Here is a 19,891-nt window from a genome sequence, read left to right as displayed (position 1 = left end):
TGCATGAAGTTGAGTTAAGGCAATTATTAACATATTAGTTAAGTATATGCCTGAATAATAAGATACATAAATGTTGATTTCAATAGTTTATTAATCATTTACTAACTCATTCTGAATGATCCTAAAAACCCTCAACTACTCTTAAATACAGATGGTTTGTAAATAATGTGGTACTTAATTTAGTAATGAAAAATAAATCATTAACAGAGTATGAAAATACAATTATTAACCATATTTTAAATTATGTTTGTAAGTCAAGAATAGAGCATTTTTAGCGTTATAAACTGCTTACTAAAGTTTATTAATGTAGAGTTAATGCTTAACAGATATTGAATTCACTAGATGCTCATGCTTAGTAAATGATTCATAGTGTTGACCTAATTATAAAGTGTTATAGATTTTTTTTTTTTTTTTTTAGAGAAACAAAACTTTTTTGTCTGCGGTAACATTCAGTGATTAATAAAAGAATTCCATGAGAAATTAGACTTCAAAAATTACCGACTTTGGATACGAACAACACTGCCTTCAGTGATAAGTGGTGTGAGATCACAAACAAATGTTCATTTGACTTGATGGTGCTGCTTATTCAAGAAATTACTGAGCAGCTGTCTGTCGATCGTAATGATGGGAAAGTTTTGTGAAGTCATTTAGTGATACAGACAAACTTAAAGATATCATCGCTAAATGTGAATTACAGAAAACACAACTTGAAGTGGAATTAAAGGCAGTGAAAAAAAGAAGTTTCATCGAGACTTAGAAGACTACAAGATGCAACGTATTTACACCTGGAGATGCAGTTATTTACTCACGGTGCGCGTAACTTTCACAGAAAGATTGAACCCGAACTGACATCTGGTTATGACACAGACTTATTCACGAAGCATAGGTTCTTCCTCGTCATCTTTTTTATTAGAAAACAAGGCACGACAAGGCACAACAAGGCACGACAAGGCACACTTCTCATCCCACTCGCAGAGTAAGAGAAAGAAAAAAGCATGTAGAAGGGGTAAAAAGAGATCATCAATATGGGAGACACCACAAGTTGCCTCATCATTGAAGTGAACTTTTCCGGTAAACTCTTATCATCTGACTATTTACAAGCTCTTGAGAAAAGTTTGTCTTTTGTACCTACTACATATTGTAATGAATTTAATGTCTTTCTAGATTACATTTTTTTTTTAGAACATTACATCCTGAAGAATATTTTTCGAGTAATGAAAGTAAGCTCAATTTGTGTCCTTCTACACAGCAAAATGCTAATTCACCTCCTGATAATCATCAAAATAATATACCAATTGATCCTGGGATTTTTTGCAAAAAATTTACTTTGTTTATTTTTAATAATTTTTATCCAATTCACCTACAGTATACCGCATGTCTTTGAACTGTGGGGGAAACCGAAGCACCCGGAGGAAACCCATCACGCGAACACGTTGAGAACATTTAATCTCCACACAAAAAAATGCCAACTGGTCTAGCTGGAACTTGAACCAGCAACCTTCTTGCCGAGGCGACAGTGCTAACCATTGAGCAACCGTGCTGCCCAAAATTAAATTTTATCAAGTTTATATTATACTATTTATTATATCATATTAAGTAACGTCTATTAAGATGACTAAAACTGAAATGATTAAGCAAAAAATAAAGGCGGATATATAAATAACTGCCGCAGAACAAACTTTACTAAACTAAAAATCTGATATTAAATTATAACAAGACCCCAAGACCAGTTACTCACTGAAGCTAAGCAGGGCTGCGCCTGGTCAGTACCTGGATGGGAGACCACTTGGAAAAGCTAGGTTGCCGTTGTAAGTGGTGTTAGTGAGGCCAGCAAGTCATGCTCAACCTGCAGACTGTGTGGGTCCTATAATGCCCCAGTATAGTCAAGGGAACACCATACTGTCAGCGAGTGCTGTCTTTTGGATGAGACGTTAAACTGAGGTCCCGACTCTCTGTGGTCATTAAAAATCCCATGGCACTTCTTGTAAAGTGTAGGGATGTAATTCACTCCATCAGCCTTTACCCATCATGACCTCCCAATCATCCCTATTCACCGAATTGGCTCTATCACTGTCTCTCCACTCGCCAATAGCTAGTGTGTGGTGAGCACACTGACGCCATTGTCCGGTGGGAGCTGTTGGATCATCCAAGTAAATGTTGCACACTGGTGGGGGTGTGGAGAGGACCCCCCCCCATTACTGCAAGATTACTTATACAACCATTTATAGTGTATATATTGTAATGCATACAATGTAGCTTAGTTAGGTTCTCATTTCATCTTTTAGTGCTCTTCCACGCATTGTTCAACAATTTACCTGAGATAAAACTACATTCAACAGCCTAATTAACTCCAGAAAAATTCAGCCACTGTCATCCAAATTTATATAAATCTGATGAAGTGTGTACTACAGAACTGTCTCTCTCTTCTGTATGTGCTATGCAAAAAAAAAAAAAAGATTATAATAATTTCATAGACAACAAGGCACATCTTAACTCATTAGTTTTGTCAGATCTTGCTACAAAAATGTAAACAAGACAAGCTCACATTAAAGATAATCCCAAACTCTTTGTCATGGAAATAAGCCACATGCCAATTTATTATGCACCTGTTTTCTTTAATATTATTTTGGTAACTCTTTAAGCTGCATTACATAAGCAGGTCACAATTGATTTTGATGCTCTGTTTGCTGAATTTAAGTTACATTGCATCTACATGCCAGCTAATTCTCATTGGATTATAAGTAGACTGTTAGGTTAGAGTTGGGGTTAGGGTTAGTGCAAGTTGACATGTGCTTGCAAAGTTTCTCATAGTCAGTTAAATGTCTGTTGAAAGAGAAGAATCAGTAGATAATAAGCAGACAGTCTACTAATACTCAAATGGACCATCAAAATAAAGTGTTACCTATAAGCAGTGCTACTAAAAATGTACATGGAAAGCAAACATTTAGAAGCAAGAAAAAGCTAGGACACCACTGACAGTGGTATAGTTCAAAATCAATAATTAGTTTTGGCTAGTTTGTCTAGTTTTGGCTAATTTGTAGAATTATCTTCAAACAGCGGATTCTCGTTTGTCGCGAGGGACATGAATAAACTCCCTGAATGAAAGAGCCAAACTGCAGTTAAAGTCCACCATTTAATAATTTGGCAAATAATTCGACTACAGATGTCCATGTAAACACAGTCACTTTGTCCCCTGTTGGTTGTGTGTTTTGACTCATTCAGCGTGCCCAAATAGACACTTCCACACCATGTCTCTTTTCTTCCTCCGACACTCCCCCCTAAACAGAGCTGGACACGCCCAATTTTCTGACTTTTTCCAAAGTAGAGGTGTGAAAACACCCTGCTGAAACGAGGGGGTTTCATGGCCCTTTAAAAGCAGAAAATTGGGCTGTCTTTGACAGCTTGCAACTTCATCTGCCACTTTCACTACAGTACATTTACATGGACACCAATACTCCGCTTTTATGATTAAGATTATACTGATTAAGAGTCTACCATGTAAGCAGTGATTTTTGATTACCTTAAAGTATGACGCGAGTCCCGAAATGCTGAAGTTTTTCTTTCTGTTTGCCATGCAGTATCAAATTCCATTAAAACATCCTGAATGAAAATATGCTGAATGAGAGTGAACTGCTGAGCTGCAGTTAAAGTGTAAATATTAAAAATTAAACTGCGAAATTGCATAAAACTCTAGAGGAGACGCAGGATAGCCTGGTGATGTGATCTTAATTGTTTTATACTGAAACTTTCCTTCTAAAAGCGCGTCCTTGGTCTTATCCAAATTTATTTGCACGTTAAACACACGCAGAGCTGGAGCAAGCTGAACTGGCGCTCTAGGCAAAGGGCAATCACACCGCCCTCAACCGGAAAGTGAAAAAGAAAGTGAGCGGTTTGCTCATGAAAGCGAGGACTGTGAGGGAGAGGGTGGGTGTAGCGGATGAAAGTGGGGGGACCGGGGGGTTCGCTCACTATTCTGCAGCCCAAGGCGACCGCCTAGGTCGCCTCTATGCATGCATCGTCCCTGAACAGACGTCGACCATAACAGGAAAAAAAAAACTGCAACTGTGTTCTTTTTTGTAATGCATTAAATATTTCTAATTAATCACGTGCGTTAAAGTGCTAATTTTAACAGCCCTAATATATTGGATAGGGTGTACCCCTGTAGAGCTTAATGTCTAGCAGCGCCTCTCCATTTATAGCCAGTTCTACTATTCAAATCAAAATTCTACATTGTGTTTGTTACATCATTAAAATTAAATTGAAATTTTAAAGAAACTCTTAAGTTTATTTCTGAATGACACACAAATCTCAATTACTCACAATGGCCATAGCACATAACGCTGAATTGAGCACTTCTCACAATTAGTCAATCACAGCCACTGCATTGGTAATCTTGATTATTATTTCCATTATTTATGCAGTTTTACCTCTGGATTTTATCACATAAATCTGCTAACGTTGCAATACTTGACAGGACTTCCCTGGAGCCACAGACTGCCAAACCCTTAAACAACAATAAAAACCTCTGCAGAGCTATACCTTTAAAATATATATAAGAAATGAAGGGTGGAGCTGCTCCGAATGGATGACCGTGATGCTCCCTGATCTCCATCTTCATGACCATCCCTACAGCAAGGGCAGCGGCTGATTGTGATGAATGGATAAAGAAGTGATGACACAAAAACGAGACTGTCAAGCTCTTAGAAAACGTTGTGATCTATGTATGCCATCTGGGGGATGGTGGATCGCGATAGTGAAGTCGAGCAATCTTCTGCTTGCCTGAATGCTAAATAAAACTTCATATCAACTGTGGCTGTCCAGAGTAAAAAGGACAAGATCGTCAGAAACAAGCTACTTTCTCTGGTAACATAACAATATCTAAACCCAATTTATCTCACAGGCTCTTCATTGAAACAAAGATGTCAGCTCAATTAGTTTTTTTAAACAAAACCTCTGTACGCACATCATCTGGGGATTTACAGATACAATGTGGATTGATGACAGCATAATCTGTTATTTATTCTGAAAACAGGGCGTCCATGCGGATAGACTTACAGCTGCCTCGGTTAAAGCATGCGTTTTCCTTCGGGCATCGTCTGCCATGTCTCACTGCATATGTGGCAGACACTGCCAGAGCTGATGTGTCACTAATGAAATATAAATAAAGTGGAAGCCCAGAATAAACAGATTTTACCCAGCTGCTAATTAGCACTGGACACAAGACCTGAAGCCTATGAATGCATATCAAACAGCTCAAGATGTTTTAAAATGTTATTTAACGAGAGAGTTCAATTTAAAATGACTAATCTGTCATTTTATTCTCAACTTTATGTTGTCCCAAACTTGTTATTTCCTTCTCTGTGAAACTGAAGCATGTGAAAACACTCCAACTGACACAGAGTTTTGTATCACTGCACTCGTTGCTGTTCCTGTCCAGAAAACTGCTTGCGTTTGCGTAAGTAGTGGATTTCTGCAAGTATGTGGACATGTGATCATCAGTAGCCCCTTTCACACATACAGACCTTTCCGGAAAATTACCGGCAATTTTCCGGAAAGGTTGTATGTGTGAACAGGTCCTTTTTGAAAATACGGGTAAATTCGTTCTGGCTATTTTCCGGAAAGAGAAGTTGTAACATTACCGGCAATTTGCCGGAATGCTGCGCTGTGTGAACGCAGAAGGAAGATTTCCGGAATAAGCTCGTGCACGTCTAGAACGTGCTGACGTAAGACTTCTGCTTTAGCCAATCACAACAGTCAGACGCATTTACGTCCGCGCGGTTTGTGAGAATAAAAGCCTTTGAATATTTTTCCAGACACATTTAGCTGCTAGAAGTTAGTCAGATAACGTTTATATGTTCTTCTTAATGCCAACTGTGCAAATAATCATCGATAAGATGCTTATGATAAGCCGTTGTTTGTTTACCTTCAAGCTTTGCGTGTGCCCATGAAACAGCCTGTGAGCGTCAGCACACGCACATATTATGATCATCTCGACATGCGAATATGATCCAGTGAAAGTTGTTTACAATATTGATCATCAAAAGAGTTTGTAATTTAGTCAAATGTTTACAAATACAAGCGCAGCCGTTTAAAGCTCATTTGTGGTGAATGATGTCAGAATTTACCGGTATTTTGGAATGGATGTGTGAATGCTCTTTTCCGGAAAATTTCCGTAACGTCCTCGCCTGTGTGAACAGCGCTTTTTTGAATATACCGGTAAAGTCGTTCCGGAAATTTTCCGGATATTTACCGGTATCACTGTGTGAAAGGGGCTTTTGTGAGTGTGTTGGAATAGAGAAATTACAAGGGATTTCTTTTAACATATTTTTGTCTCTTTTTCGTTTCATTAAACAAGTATATTTGTATTGCTTAAAGGTGATATATTAACCAAACTTCTTCTCCAGTGTGATATGTTCTGCATAATGAAGCATTTTTGCAGAAGTAGATGGAGCTGCTAGAAATCGAAAGGCCTGAGTGTCTAAAATTAACTTGAGCTCTTGCAGCGAAACATCATGTGAGCAAGAATTTGCAGTTAAGAAGTCTTGCGCTTTTTTGCAGAGAATTTGTAGAAAATGAGGACGTATGTATGGGTGTGACCAGTGCTCAAGTGGGACTCCTATTCAGCCCTGTAGTTTCAAGCCTTGACTGACCCACCTCAGTTCACGACTGCCTATATTAAAATAAGGTCATTTCCAATTCAGACACTATCACGTTTTTTTTCAAAGAAAACAGCTGCTTTAGAACTTCAAATGTTCAACAACCCTAACAGTATTATATGTCTTAACTATAAAAATGAAAAAAAAAAAAAACATTTTTATATATATATATATATATTTTTTTTTTCATTTTTATTGTTAAGACATATAATACAGCTAGGATTGTTGAACATTTGAAGTTCTAAAGCAGCTGTTTTCTTAATTTATGAATGTAGCGAATCATCTGATTTTCATTGAGCAGGTGTAATATTCATTAATATCAATCATTCGAATTCTTTTATTCACTAAGGTCCCGCTGTTTTTGGACGAATGATAATTACGTCATCCTTAACCTGCGGGCTGCATTTTGCTCACAGGGCTGCGAGAAAATAAATAAAAAGAGCGGAGCTGCGGCAAAATAATGAATAAAAGAGTGAGGCTGCGGTCAAATAAATAAATAAATAAATAAATGAAAAAGTGCGACTGCTGAGAGTGCAATCAGCTAGGGACACCGGTCCTCAAGGCCAAAAATGGAGCAGCCCACTGGGAATTCTCCCGGTCCTCGCGATTATCCAATCTGGGCCTGGGTGCGGCCAATGGAGGACTGGAGAATGACGAATGACGAATTTCACTAAACTCCACCTGTTGAAATCAGCTGCCTTTATAAGCTGAAGTCAGGAAATGAAAAGCCCTGAATGTAACTCTTGCATTGCATTGAGGATTCCAGAATTTTGTGAATCGAATTATTCCTACATATCCAATAAATTGCTAATACTGTATGTTAAACCTTGAAGAAAAACCTCTTCTGACCTTTTTTTTTATATTGAACACGCATGGAATTGATTAATTTTACCAACAAGTGAGTCATTTGAATCATTTAACCTGTTTTTATTTTTTAAATGCACGTACATAATCATTATGTTTCTGAGTGAGTCATTGAATCACTCACTTAACTAAACAAGTCTTTCACTGTTTGCTATAATATAAGCCAGCCAACCTGCCAAATGCGAGTAGATTTCAGCTCTGGCGGGTTAGACAGACAACACCGAGCAAAAGAATGCAGGTGAATACAGACTGAGAAGATGATTACTGACGCTAACAGCTGATGTGATGCGCACGCTCCCGTTTACTTGCACAAAGCAACCATGCTTAGAGGAAGCGCAACTGGTGTGGTCGGTTCCCTTTGAAAAAGACTGGACAAAGAGTGATGATTGTGTACACACAGTCCTGCTGCTTTTAAGAGCTGAAGATTTAAAAAAAATAATACACATATTTTTGTTTAAGCAGCAACGGTCACAGCTTTCATTTTAATTATTCTTTGAACAGATTATTAACAGGCCTAGCTATAATAACCGTGTGTGCGTGATCATCCTTTTATTATCAAACACGGTATGTTTCACCTTTTTTCTTTTGCTTACAGTTATTTCTCTTAATATGGTTTGATGATTATTGTTTACAATAACATTACTCCTCGTTTATGTTTAGTTAACTGGTGATCTGGGACTTTTTTTTAGATACACATATTTTAGAAACACAACAATATTTCTTTTTAAAGAAAAGTTTTGTTGAATTAAAAAGAGCACCTATACAGCTATACATATTTTTCTTGTTTTGAAACATTAAAAAATTGTGGCTAAGAAATACTTATTTGGTGTGGTCAGAGATAAATTTGGTAAATCATTAATTTTGAGCCCTGAAAAGTCATGTGAAATAAAAACTGATTGCATTGCGACAACCTATTTGCTCATGCACACTAAGCAGGCTACACAATATACACAAGAAGTTAATAGCATGAGAAGGCATGTGGACATAACACAGCATCTAAATCAAGTTATTTTACCACGTCAAAGTCAAATTGATACATATAAAATATATTTTCCCAACAATAGTGGCTAGTGAAAATGACAAGTGACTAGTAATGTTGGAAATCTACTAGCCACAGTGGCTGGTGATCAAAAAAGTTAATGTCAAGCTCTGTGTATAGCACATAGCTACAACAAGATGTTTTTTCAGGGATATTGATAAAGGAATATTTCTAATGATAATGAACTAATCACTAACATTTTCCATCGGCTTGTTAAGTTTGACGTCACGCGGAGCGGCTTCCGGGTCCAAGCGCTCTATTCAACTGAATGGGGAGATTCATGAAATGCTACAAATAAACGTTTACAAAGCGGTTTAATACTTTCGAAAGTCACAATCGCAATATATATGTCCATGCCTAATATCCGATGATCAGAAATGGATTAATTTTTTTATAATTAATTTTGTTAAAATTTTGTTATTTGTGATGCAGCAAGCCTAGAGATTGTTGTGTACACTATGACTTTATATAAAACTAACTTTAATGTGTGATAAGAATAAAACGTGATCATAAACTAATGATTTCTCCATTCAAATGAATGGCGACTTGGACTTGGAAACAGTATTACATACGTCACAAACACGTCACCACTTAACAAGCGGATACACGAATAGCAGTGGGATATGGCTGTATATCAGCACTAGTGGGAGGCATGCGTTGGCTCAAGGTGTAAACATCTAGCGTAATGTCTAAAGGGATTACAAAACAGGTCATTTTTGCTCATATTTTAAGATTATGAGGCTGAACGGCATGAAATGCCATCAATTTACATTTACACCAATCAGAAATTTTAATGAATATTACTAAAGTGGGTACCAATAGGTACCTATGAAAACATTCCTTTAATGCAAAAACCCTGTAAACAGTCTCTGTTTGGATTCTGCTGTTCTGTCTTCTGCAATGGCTTCCTAAAAAATGCAGCCTTTCATCTTACTTTTTAACAAATCCTCTGTGAATTGTAGTTTTATTAAAAACAACAACAAATATAAGGATTTCAATTTTTAAATTAACTATCCCTTTAAAAGCACGACCAAAATAGTCCCACTCTGCATCAGTGAACTAACCACTAGTCACTATACTCTTGTGTTGATTTCAGATAAACTATATATCAAGGTTCAGAGCTCACAGCAGCAGGTGCACAGTGCACCCAGGGGTTTGGTAATGTAATCAGGCCCTAATATGTTTTGGGAACAATACCATTTACACCATTAAACAGGTGATAGCCAAGGGACAGGCTTTCTGACATAGCCACTCTGAGGAACATAAAATGTGAGATGAGAGATAAGTAAAGGGCAAATGTAATGAATCATGCAGACAGGTAATTCATCCTATAACTCCATGGGCCGTGCTAATGAACACAGGGAGGCCATGCGTCCCAGCAGACCTCTCTGCTTTTTTTCGAGCATTCCCACCACCTTCATCTCTCTCATTTTTTTTCTTTAATGGGATTCGTGGCTCCCTTACAAAAAGAGCTTCCATGCTGAACCTCATACATACACATATGTGTAATAGACCAGAAATATAATGATCAACACAGTCATTCTGCAATTTTCTGCATGAATAGTTTTTCCTAACAAATTGAATTAAGTTACATCTGTTTCTACTATTGCAGGATCTTGAATCCTGGAAACTTGTTAGCAACAAGCTGCAGGATTTTTCTCCAACAACAACCTGATATTTTGAGAAACTGGGTAGAAATAAACCTGAGATTTAAAAGTATGTCAGAGAGTGAGACTTCACCATTTGAGATTCCATACAGCTAAATATGGATACACACCACCTAGACTTAATGTAGGTCAGGAAAGCACACTGCTGATGCCCATACTAAACCAGTCCACACTATCCCAAATGTTTGCAGTTTTTAAACGTTTTAAAAAGATGTCACTTTTGCACAAAAAGGCTGCATTTATTTGATTAAGAAACAGTAAAAACAGCATTATAATTAAAAACATCTGTTGCTCCAGTCTCGAGCAGAGATGCCCAAACTAGGGCCCGCGGGCCAAAGTTGGCCCTAGGTAACCTTTGATTTGGCTCGCAGTCCCATCTGAGAATGATGGGGCGGTTTCAAGATTGTCATTTCAAGTCTAATGGAACCAACCCGGGCTCATTGTGGAAACGTAGCCCCGCGGACGTTTCTGCGGACCGCGATTTACTTCCCGGGAGGTACGTATTCGAGCGATTTTTTTGTTTTCGCGGATCCGCGAGAGGCCGCTGTGCGCGCTTTTTCGCATCTCGGGCGGGCGCCGTTCTCGCGCGAAAAGCCGCCGGATCGAAAAAAAAAAAAAAAAAGCAAAAGCCCTCGTCTTCGATTTCGACCGCGTTTTCGGCTCCTCCTCCTCTGGGGCCTCCGCTCCGCCGACGCAACGCTGTGAGCTAGGCGGAAAAACTGATTGCGTTGGGAAAGCCCTCCACTCGGAGGCGAGCCATTGGCCGGCGAGCGCGAAGAGGAGGGGCGGAGCGGCGCCACATCCCCCCGCAGCGTTCGCTCGAAAAAAACCAAACGCGGCCTTTACGTACCTCCGGCCACGTAAATCACGGTCTCCAGAAACGTCCGCGGGGCTACGTTTTCAGAATGAGCCTGTGTTGGTTTTATTGCAGTAGGTTATAATTTTATTGTTTATTTTGAAATATTATGAAATTAATTAGGACTTTTTTTTAGCACCTTTAATGTAATATAGTCTGGTATATTTGCTGATAACAGTTTTTCAGGTTAATAATATGATGCAGAAAAAATTGCTTAATTAAAAATATTTGCTTACTTTAAAGTACAAATGAAATCAAATCTAACCATATGATTTTGTTATCACATATTGTCAGTATACAATGAATTTTACTTTTTCAGAATGAGCCTGGGTTTGATTACATGATTTTGATCCAACTGTCAGTTTTGACAACAAGCAGTCAGGAGGAGGTTCTTGTTAAGTTGTAATAACTCTTTAAAAAACATTTACTAATCTTTCTGAATGAAATGCCTAAATTACTACATTCACTCAGCTTGCAGTAAGAAAAACAAGCCACACCCACTGTTTTCTCATTAATTATTCTGTTACGTAGAATATTATTGGTCGCAGCTTCTGGTTCGTGTGAACTTTAATTATTTTAAGGGGCTGTTTTGATTTAGGAGGGGCTAAAAATTTCTTTTGGTACACTTAGCACACCATGACTCTAATTAGTGGAATTTTCTTTAAAGGATCATGGGAAACATATTTTTTAGGATGATTTCTACTGTTAAAAACGGCAAACAGTCCTATATGTTCATTAGCTTCCTGTCTCATAATGACATACTGTATATGTGGATGCAAAGTAACTCATGAACTGATGTTATTTGTTTACCTTGGAGAAGATGGGTCCATGTGTAGTATTGTTTATCAAAATAGTACTTACATCATGGATGCTGCAACATTTATTTACTCAATGAAGACTACATTTTTACAGATTTCCAAATTTTGGACATACATAATTTCAGGGCTGTTGTAATGTATCCTCAGAAGCCATGGGGTATTAATTGTGGTTTGCCTGTATATGCAAGCACCAGTAGCCATTTACTTGCATTTAATGAATCACCAAAAGGAAAATCACCTAAAACATAATCTTGGATGGCCTGAGGGCGAGTAATTGAACAGCAAATGTTTATTTTTGAGTGAAATAAAGCAATAATCTTATTTATTGAAATACTCAAGGCAGTGCATGATTTCAGCACCTGGTTAACTTGAAGTGTGGGTTTTAGTGTTGAAATACAGCGCCCCTGGGAGACGCTCCACACGCTAATTGCTCAGCGCCGGCGCAGCAGCTGACTAAGCACTCGCTCAAACAACCAGCAGACAGCTCATGACTGTCAGCGCAGATGTACTGTCACACTGTTATAAAATATAGATGACTTTATAAACTGCTTAAAATACCACACAAAGGCCAAGGCACGCAATCGAGACACTGACGATTGGTGTTGAAATGAGAAAAAGGCGTTGCGTAAATTGCCAACGAATACGGAATACAGACCTGGTTATGTCATTTCTTCAGCTGGTGACAGCTGGAATAATGAGGTGTTAGCTTGTCTATTTGGTATGCGCTCTAACCTTTCTCTCGCTCGCAAAATTTCTCTCTCTCTACCCCCGGGCTGTTTTAGGAAAGTAGACACCATTTCACTTATACAGGGTCCATTTCCCTGGAGCCATGGGCCTTGTGACAACTCAAGTTGTTATCGGAGGAATCTAGTGAAATATTGAGCTTGCACAGGTTTGCCTGTTTATCGCTTTTTAATATTTTTGCATGTTAGCACTCCATCCGAACCACTCGTGGAACATCCAGAGACGACCTATATAGACTCCCAGGCCAGCATTTTACTCAATGGATTTTCTACATGAATATTTAGTGCAGGAAAAACCAAGAGCCAAGACCTGCAGTCTGACCATATCGATTTTGTCTACATCTTGCAACCGGCTGACTCCTTTTTTTTATCTTGAAATCATGCAAATCTGAGATAAGTTGGTAGCCCCAGGGCTGGGTCACATTTCCATACAAGCATCTTGTGGGTTCCCTGAATTATGCAAAGATGCAATGAATATGGTATAAAAACAATCATAAATAAGACATGGCATTGGGTGAAGGTTCATTAAATAAGATGCAGGAGAGTCATGGGTATCGTTAACTAACAAAAAGTGAGTTTTCATTCGCATTTTGTATGAATATTATGCCGAGCCCTTGCAAACGTCAAGATAATAATGTCTTTAGAGATGCAATGTAGCTTGCATTATGCATTATTTGTTGGAAATGTGGTGTATATTCAGAGTTGCACATAACTGTTTTGGATTGCTTCTCAAAAGAGTGCCATAAGATGTTGTTGGGTCCTCACACTGTTCATGATACAGCCACCTTATGCGCCATATATACATTTGCATATCTTGTCATCCTAAAGTTGTGGCCAGTCCAGAGTATGTACAGTATATTCCAATTGCCAACATTTGAGGTAATATGAGAACAATGCCATTATAATCTTCAATGTTGTCTGCAACATCATCAGTTCACACAGAGACCAACTTTACGTTCTTCCTCCAAGCCACAAGCATCGAAATGTTGCATGAGTCTATCTCCCGCAACATTATTTATTAAATCTGAGGTTACAAACTAAATCCAAAGCCTATTGGAATTGCTACTTACTAGGTATGTAATGATTCACTGTGAGTCAGTTGCAAATCGATTCAAATATGTGACGATTCAAACCGGTTGAAATGTTGAATGAATCGCGGTACGTGTTTTGAACAGAGGGGTTGCTGTGTTTACAGGCACAATCATGCTTTTCCTGCACATTAGTGGCGAGCAAGAGGTGAGGCGGCAGAGTAAAAAGACAGCAATGAAGTGTGCCAGACAAACTGTGTGCAAATACTGCAAAAAGATGTTTACAATACATACACTAACTGTCACATCCCTGGTTTATTCCTGCTGCTCCATCAACCACTCTCTCTCACCATCACGTTCCCTCAGCACCAATCATCGCTCCCCATCTCTTGTCACCTCTCATCACACCCGAGCGCATTCACCTGAGTTCTGATTAGACACAGCTGCACCCATCATCAGGACTGGAACCAATGTTTGATGGCTCACCTTACCTTCTCCCTGACTCGGCTGCTTCCGTGGATGTTTCCCCTCTCCAACGAATGTTTCTCCTGTAGATGTTTCTCTCAAACCTGTGGATGAACAAAGATATCCTTAAGGAAAGTGACTTTACACTCTATGTTTGCCTAAAGCTCTTTGTTTACAACGTAAACAACAATCCATCTGCTCAACTGCAAAGACTATCACTTACCTGCTTCTCCTGTTTATTAATCTTTATTAAACTTGTGTGAATAAATTCATGAAAAGAGAACCTAACTTGTCCTCATTGTGTGACTGTGGTACTAACAGAAGACTAAATATGATGCACATAAACCGTCAGCACAGTGAAAAAATACTGTCACAGATGTCTTTACATGTCTTTAAAAAAACTATTAATAAGCCAAACCACATGGACTGAATGAGTTGCAGCGCCGCTTGCACCGACTAGTGCTACGGAGATTACACGGTGCATCAGTGTTTCATACACTGTTAGACATTTCTGTAAATTACACAGTTATTTACTGTATTTCACCCAGTGTAATACTGCAAATTCCTTTTACGGTAAATAACTGTATTTACCGTTGCATTATGGGAATTTAGTGTGACGTCGAACAACATATACAGCGATGTACTGTATTTGTAAAAATTCGTGTATTATACTGTATTTTCCACAACTGCTTCGACGCCACCTTGCGGCGATTCGACTACTCTGCACCACATTTTGCCTGAGGACCCTGGAGCAATTCTGGAGGACAATTTATTAGTGTGCCTGAAGAACATACTGGATTTAACAAACTTTACTCTGGTAAGCTGAGGCAGTGTTTCATTTTACAGAATGTTTTGTGGACGAGAATAGAACAAAGTAAAGTATAAAGTTGGCTATTATTATTTTCTCTGGCTTGGCGTTATTTCGCCCATTTGAGAAATATATCATCTATTAAGATGTTACCTTTATTTAATTTATTACATTAGCTCTACTATTACTTTAAATAAGACTGTTTATGACTATTAGCCATTGTTCTCGTCATATCTTTTTATTTATTTACATAGGAACCGGTGTTGCAGCGGGTTTTGGTTTAGGAGGGAACCAGAGGTATGCAGACAGTTTCGGAGGACACTTAGCACGAGACAACGGTCCGGCAGAGAGTGTTTCCCCCCAGAAGAATATGAATGAAAGACCAACAAATAATGCAGGTAAAAGCGCGTCTGTCTGTGCTGACAACACTCGACATTGATTTGAGCACCTCTATTAGCATTTGTTTGCTCGGCAACATTGGCTGAAGCGATCTTAAAATGGTAATGTTAACTGTTAGCTAAACTGAGCTAAGTTTATACTGAATTGGACTCAAACTCATTTTAACGTGCAACGTTTAACTTGTATTGATTTATACTATATATATTAGATGTTGTGAACTTATTTTCCTCTGGTTTAGAGTAACTTATAACGTTAGCTTGAGAAAATAACATCGCGACGTAACCTATAAGAACGTTAACGTAAATCTACAACGTTACAATATGCATAGAGGTAAAGTTGGTTTTATATTCGCACATTCGTTCATTTAGAAGACTCTATACTGTTTACCATGTTACTTTGAATATTCGATCAGAATTAGCATGCCAGTATGACTTGAAATCAACATTAACACTGTTTATTTGACCGTGAGCATGTTGTACTTTGATAGTCATTAGCTGCTAAAATGATTTCGCTATTTAGAGTTTGCAAATAATACTTTTATGAAATTAAATTATTAAGGGGGAAGTCTGAATCTGCTAATATAAAACCAATTTTACCTCTATGCATTATGCTAATAACCACCTTTTTGCTATTTATTGTTTGCTAATTATTTTTTTATCACAACTCTTGACATTTGGTTTAACATAATTGTTACCATTATATTTTTTTCTGTTTAGATATGGCACTGGCACAGCAGCAGTTTTTGTCTGAAGAAACAAACAGCATTTCTGAGGAACATCTTGATCAGCACAGCCTTATGCTTAAAAAATAAGCAAGACCAGTAAGCAACCAAGGTAAACTAATAAAAAAAAGTTGTGTGGAGGTTGTGGATTGTAGCATGGTATTCTTATCTGTATTTTTGGCTTTTTTATGGTCTCAATATAGAATACTGGGAGCCTGCCTGTGCAAACTGGACCTCATACAACAGTAAGTACTGTACATCTATTTGTTTCTCAATATATTAACGTTACTTTTAATACAAAATGTGTCACATGTTTAGTTGCTAGCTAAATAAAAAAATCGTTTTCCCTTTTTTATTAAACCATTTAGTAGGTTTTTTTTATCTTTGTTTATAATATTTTTGAGCAGATTGAGGTCTGTCATGGGTCAGACATTTCAAAATACAATAATTAGTATTGGGTTACATGCATTTGTCTATGTATTAAATGTCTTTTTCCCCATTTCATGTTGCCTAAATATTTTGTAATAAATAAAATAATACAATTTTTTGTATAAATAATTCCAGAGGATGAAACAAAATGCACAGCAACAACCAGAGTGAGCCAGAAGATAGCAGGAGAAGTAGTGAAGAGAATGACAACCATGAACAACAGTGAGTTATCCTTCTTTCACCAGCTAACTGAGAACTTGGATTAGGTGAGACACTCTCAATAGTTTTATCAGTATTCAGTCAGTTTTAGTTTATTAGGAATACATAAAACAAATAGTCTAATCTGTCCTGCAGTGAATCAACCCATCACAAATGCTACAATGTTTTTGTAAAACCTTGTTAGGGAAAAAAATAAACAGGACATTCTGGTTAGTTATCTTTTAAACATGGTAGTGAGCAGGTTATGAGCAGGAGCCAGTTGCTCAGTACCAGCTGAAAACTACTCCAACCTAGCTGCCATGCTTCAAAATAATTAACCAGTATATGATTTATTTTTTTTAAACAAGCTTCTTCTATGCTTATGTTAGTCTGTTTGTCCTTATCCAGAGTTCTTCATAATCCTGGACTGGGCCAAATCCTGACCAGATGCTGTGGTGGTCATGGAGGAGTGAATCCTAAAAGACACACGTGATCAATGAGTTTCCGCATTGATCCAATGGGCCAGCCTGACCACCCGCTGGTGAACTTTCAAGCCTCTGGTGCCTAGACTGCGGCCTTGCACAAGTTTGGCTAGAGGAGAACTGGTCGTGCCCAACTGAGCCTGGTATCTCTCAAGGGATTTTATTCTACACTTTCGTCAGTTGGTGAAGTTTGTTCCATGCCACTGTCGCCACTGGATCACTTGGCTACGATTGGTGGATCGGTGGATTTGCTCTTCAGTGTTTGGACTTTCAGCAGTGACATTTACTGCTTCAATTCTGAAAACTGGACTGAAGCAGCTTCAATTTACAAGAACTTCTATGTTAAGCTGCTTTGACATCATTGATCTACATTGTAAAAGTGCAATAGAAATAAAGATGAATTGCATTTGAACATGTGAATTCAGACCTTGTTGAGCATTTGACACCAGAACTAGTAATATTTTAAAGTTGGGTTGTTTCTGAGTCGGCTAATAGTTACAAATATTTTTTTTCCAACAATATGCAATTCAGAAGTTTAAATTTTTATTGTACATGTATGTTCTAGTGCTTTGTGTGATTTATTTATTTTTAATGTGTTGATTTTATTGCTTAATGTAATTTTCACACATTTTCCTTAAATGCTTTAAGCATTATTAATGTTTTAAAGAATGGAATATTTTGTAATTGTGTCTGGTTTAATGTCAGTAGTACTTAGTACAATTGGTTTTTTTTTTCTCAACAATATGCAGGTCAGACACTTAAATTAGTTTTGTACATGTATGTTAATGTGCTTTGTCATTTTCAATGTTTTTTTTTCTTAAAATAAAATATTTTGAATGATTGAAATGTAATGTTTTTACACATTTTTAAGCTTGTTTTAAGCATCTCCAATGTTTTAAATAAAGAGTGTTTATTTTGTTAATATTTTGTAATTGTGTCTTTTTTTAGGTCTATAGTATTAAAATAATATTAATAAAATTATATTATAAAATATTTAGGACAAAATCAAAAGGTTTACAGTAGCTAACTGTTAACTTAGGTTTTTACAGTAGTTAACCATTTTCAGACACTACGGTAACATGCTGTAAACGGATTTACAGTTGTATACTGTAAATCTAAAATACAGTAACTTACTGGCAACAGTGTTGCCAGTAAGTTACTGTAAAAACCCTTTGAAATGTCTAACAGTGTATAGTGTAATGATGTTTTTCAGACTGAAAGAGAAAGTTGTTCTGTTACAGAAGCAGGTATTAGATTATTTTTACCCTCTCTTTTTCAAAGTAGTATTTTAGTAATTTGCTTATTATTTGCTTTATTATATTTTAATTCTCTTATTAGGAGTATAACACTGATACTTCTTCTGAATAACTCTACAAGTAATATTAACTATTCGCCTTCATAATCCTGTTAAACTCCTGTCTTTATCCTACTATATAATTAGTAATTTCATAATCAGTTTTGTTATGCCAGTCTCCTGGATCAGAGGGCCTATTGACCACCTCTGTACACACTGGCTTTCCTCTCCATACTGGCCATCTGAGTCCCCAGTGAAAGAGTTTTTTTTTTTTTTTTTCAGCAAGGGACGTTGTAAATGTGCAAAGACGTATGCCAGGAAACATAGAAGTGCTAATATTTCTTTTTTAAATGTAAAATTACACCACAGTCACAGTTTTAGTTTGTTTATATTGAGTCTTGTTTAGCAATTTAGTTATGGCAGAAAATATATTATATTTTTGCAAAAATGTGCAGCATTAAAGAAAAAAAATGAAAGGGCTCTTCACCTCAAATTTGTTTCAAATTATTTTGTTAAACAATTGTGACTAAATCGCGAATCATGAGATTAGTATGGTGAATCGTATCAAATCATGAGTCAAGTGAATCGTTACATCCCTCCTACAAAACAAATAACTTTAAAAAAAAAGAAAATAAATAAAAAACAAGTGCCTTATATTACACGGCACACTTTTTAACACATTTTAAATAATTATCTTACCAGTGATGCATAGGGAAATTCCTTATTTTGCATTAACTTGGGTAACAAGGTCACAACAAGACAAGAATGAATGAACAATGAACACAAAAGCTATTCTTTAGTGCTGAATCTGGAGCACATCTTTTACTTTAATCACACATGTGAACCTGCAGCAGTTATGTGCACCCCTGCAGACATTTTTAAAAAAAAGCAATGCATCTTATAAGGAGGTTATTACACTTTGGTGTGAGTTAACATATTTTGGAGATGGTATCTAAGTATTTGTTAGACGGTGTGATGTGTTTTAACTTGACTACACTGTAAAAAATATCTGTAGATAAACAGTTTTCCATATTTTGTGATTCATGTTATTTCTTACCCCCATTTATTTATGTTTTTGAATTGCATTATGAGACTTTGATCTTTCTTCAAACACTTTTACCTTGAAAAGTTTGAAAAAGGGACATTTATTAACATTTTTAATAGTTTGGACTTCATTATATATTATGTCTTATACATTATATTATTTCATACTGAAATGTCATTAAAAGTTTCTTTGTTAAATAGGACAGTTTAAATTTCAACATCAAAAGTCAAAAGCGCAGAGATCAAAATCCCTTAAAGCAATTCACAACCATATAATAACACAGTGAATCACAAAATACGAAAACTCTTAATTAATACATATATTTTTACAGTGTATATAGTATTGCTAGTAAAAGAAAAGCAGGTTAACTACAAAGACA

The 19,891-nt window shown here is 37.0% G+C and overlaps 1 protein-coding gene and 1 long non-coding RNA gene across 10 annotated transcripts in view; one reads left to right on the top strand and one right to left on the bottom strand.

Annotated features, from left to right (window-relative positions):
- Nucleotides 1-19,891, bottom strand: part of adipoqa (adiponectin, C1Q and collagen domain containing, a) — a 68,398-nt gene that overhangs the window by 20,383 nt on the left and 28,124 nt on the right. For 5 of the 8 annotated variants that reach the window (XM_073940477.1, XM_073940478.1, XM_073940473.1 and 2 more), the window contains one exon: nt 14,158-14,240. Coding sequence is in view for 2 of the 8 variants with exons in the window: in XM_073940470.1 (XP_073796571.1) it covers nt 14,163-14,240 (78 nt within the window). In the remaining 6 variants the exon portion in view is untranslated. Of the gene's footprint in view, nt 1-13,965; nt 14,036-14,157; nt 14,241-19,891 lie in introns of those variants that run through there. The other 3 variants (XM_073940470.1, XM_073940469.1, XM_073940472.1) reach the window with 2 other exon arrangements.
- Nucleotides 14,769-18,095, top strand: LOC141380712 (uncharacterized). Of its 2 annotated transcripts, none has more exons than XR_012399427.1 (6): nt 14,769-14,953; nt 15,199-15,342; nt 16,060-16,176; nt 16,268-16,309; nt 16,629-16,759; nt 17,100-18,095. It is a non-coding gene; the product is annotated as an uncharacterized lncRNA (long non-coding RNA). The 2 variants fall into 2 exon arrangements; XR_012399426.1 differs by having other exon boundaries at nt 14,851-14,953; nt 16,629-16,715.

This window comes from Danio rerio, chromosome 24 (assembly GCF_049306965.1).
Source record: "Danio rerio strain Tuebingen ecotype United States chromosome 24, GRCz12tu, whole genome shotgun sequence".
Classification (NCBI taxonomy): Eukaryota; Metazoa; Chordata; class Actinopteri; order Cypriniformes; family Danionidae; genus Danio; species Danio rerio.
Note: the sequence above shows the minus strand (reverse complement) of the source record. Positions and strands in the feature narration are given on the sequence as shown.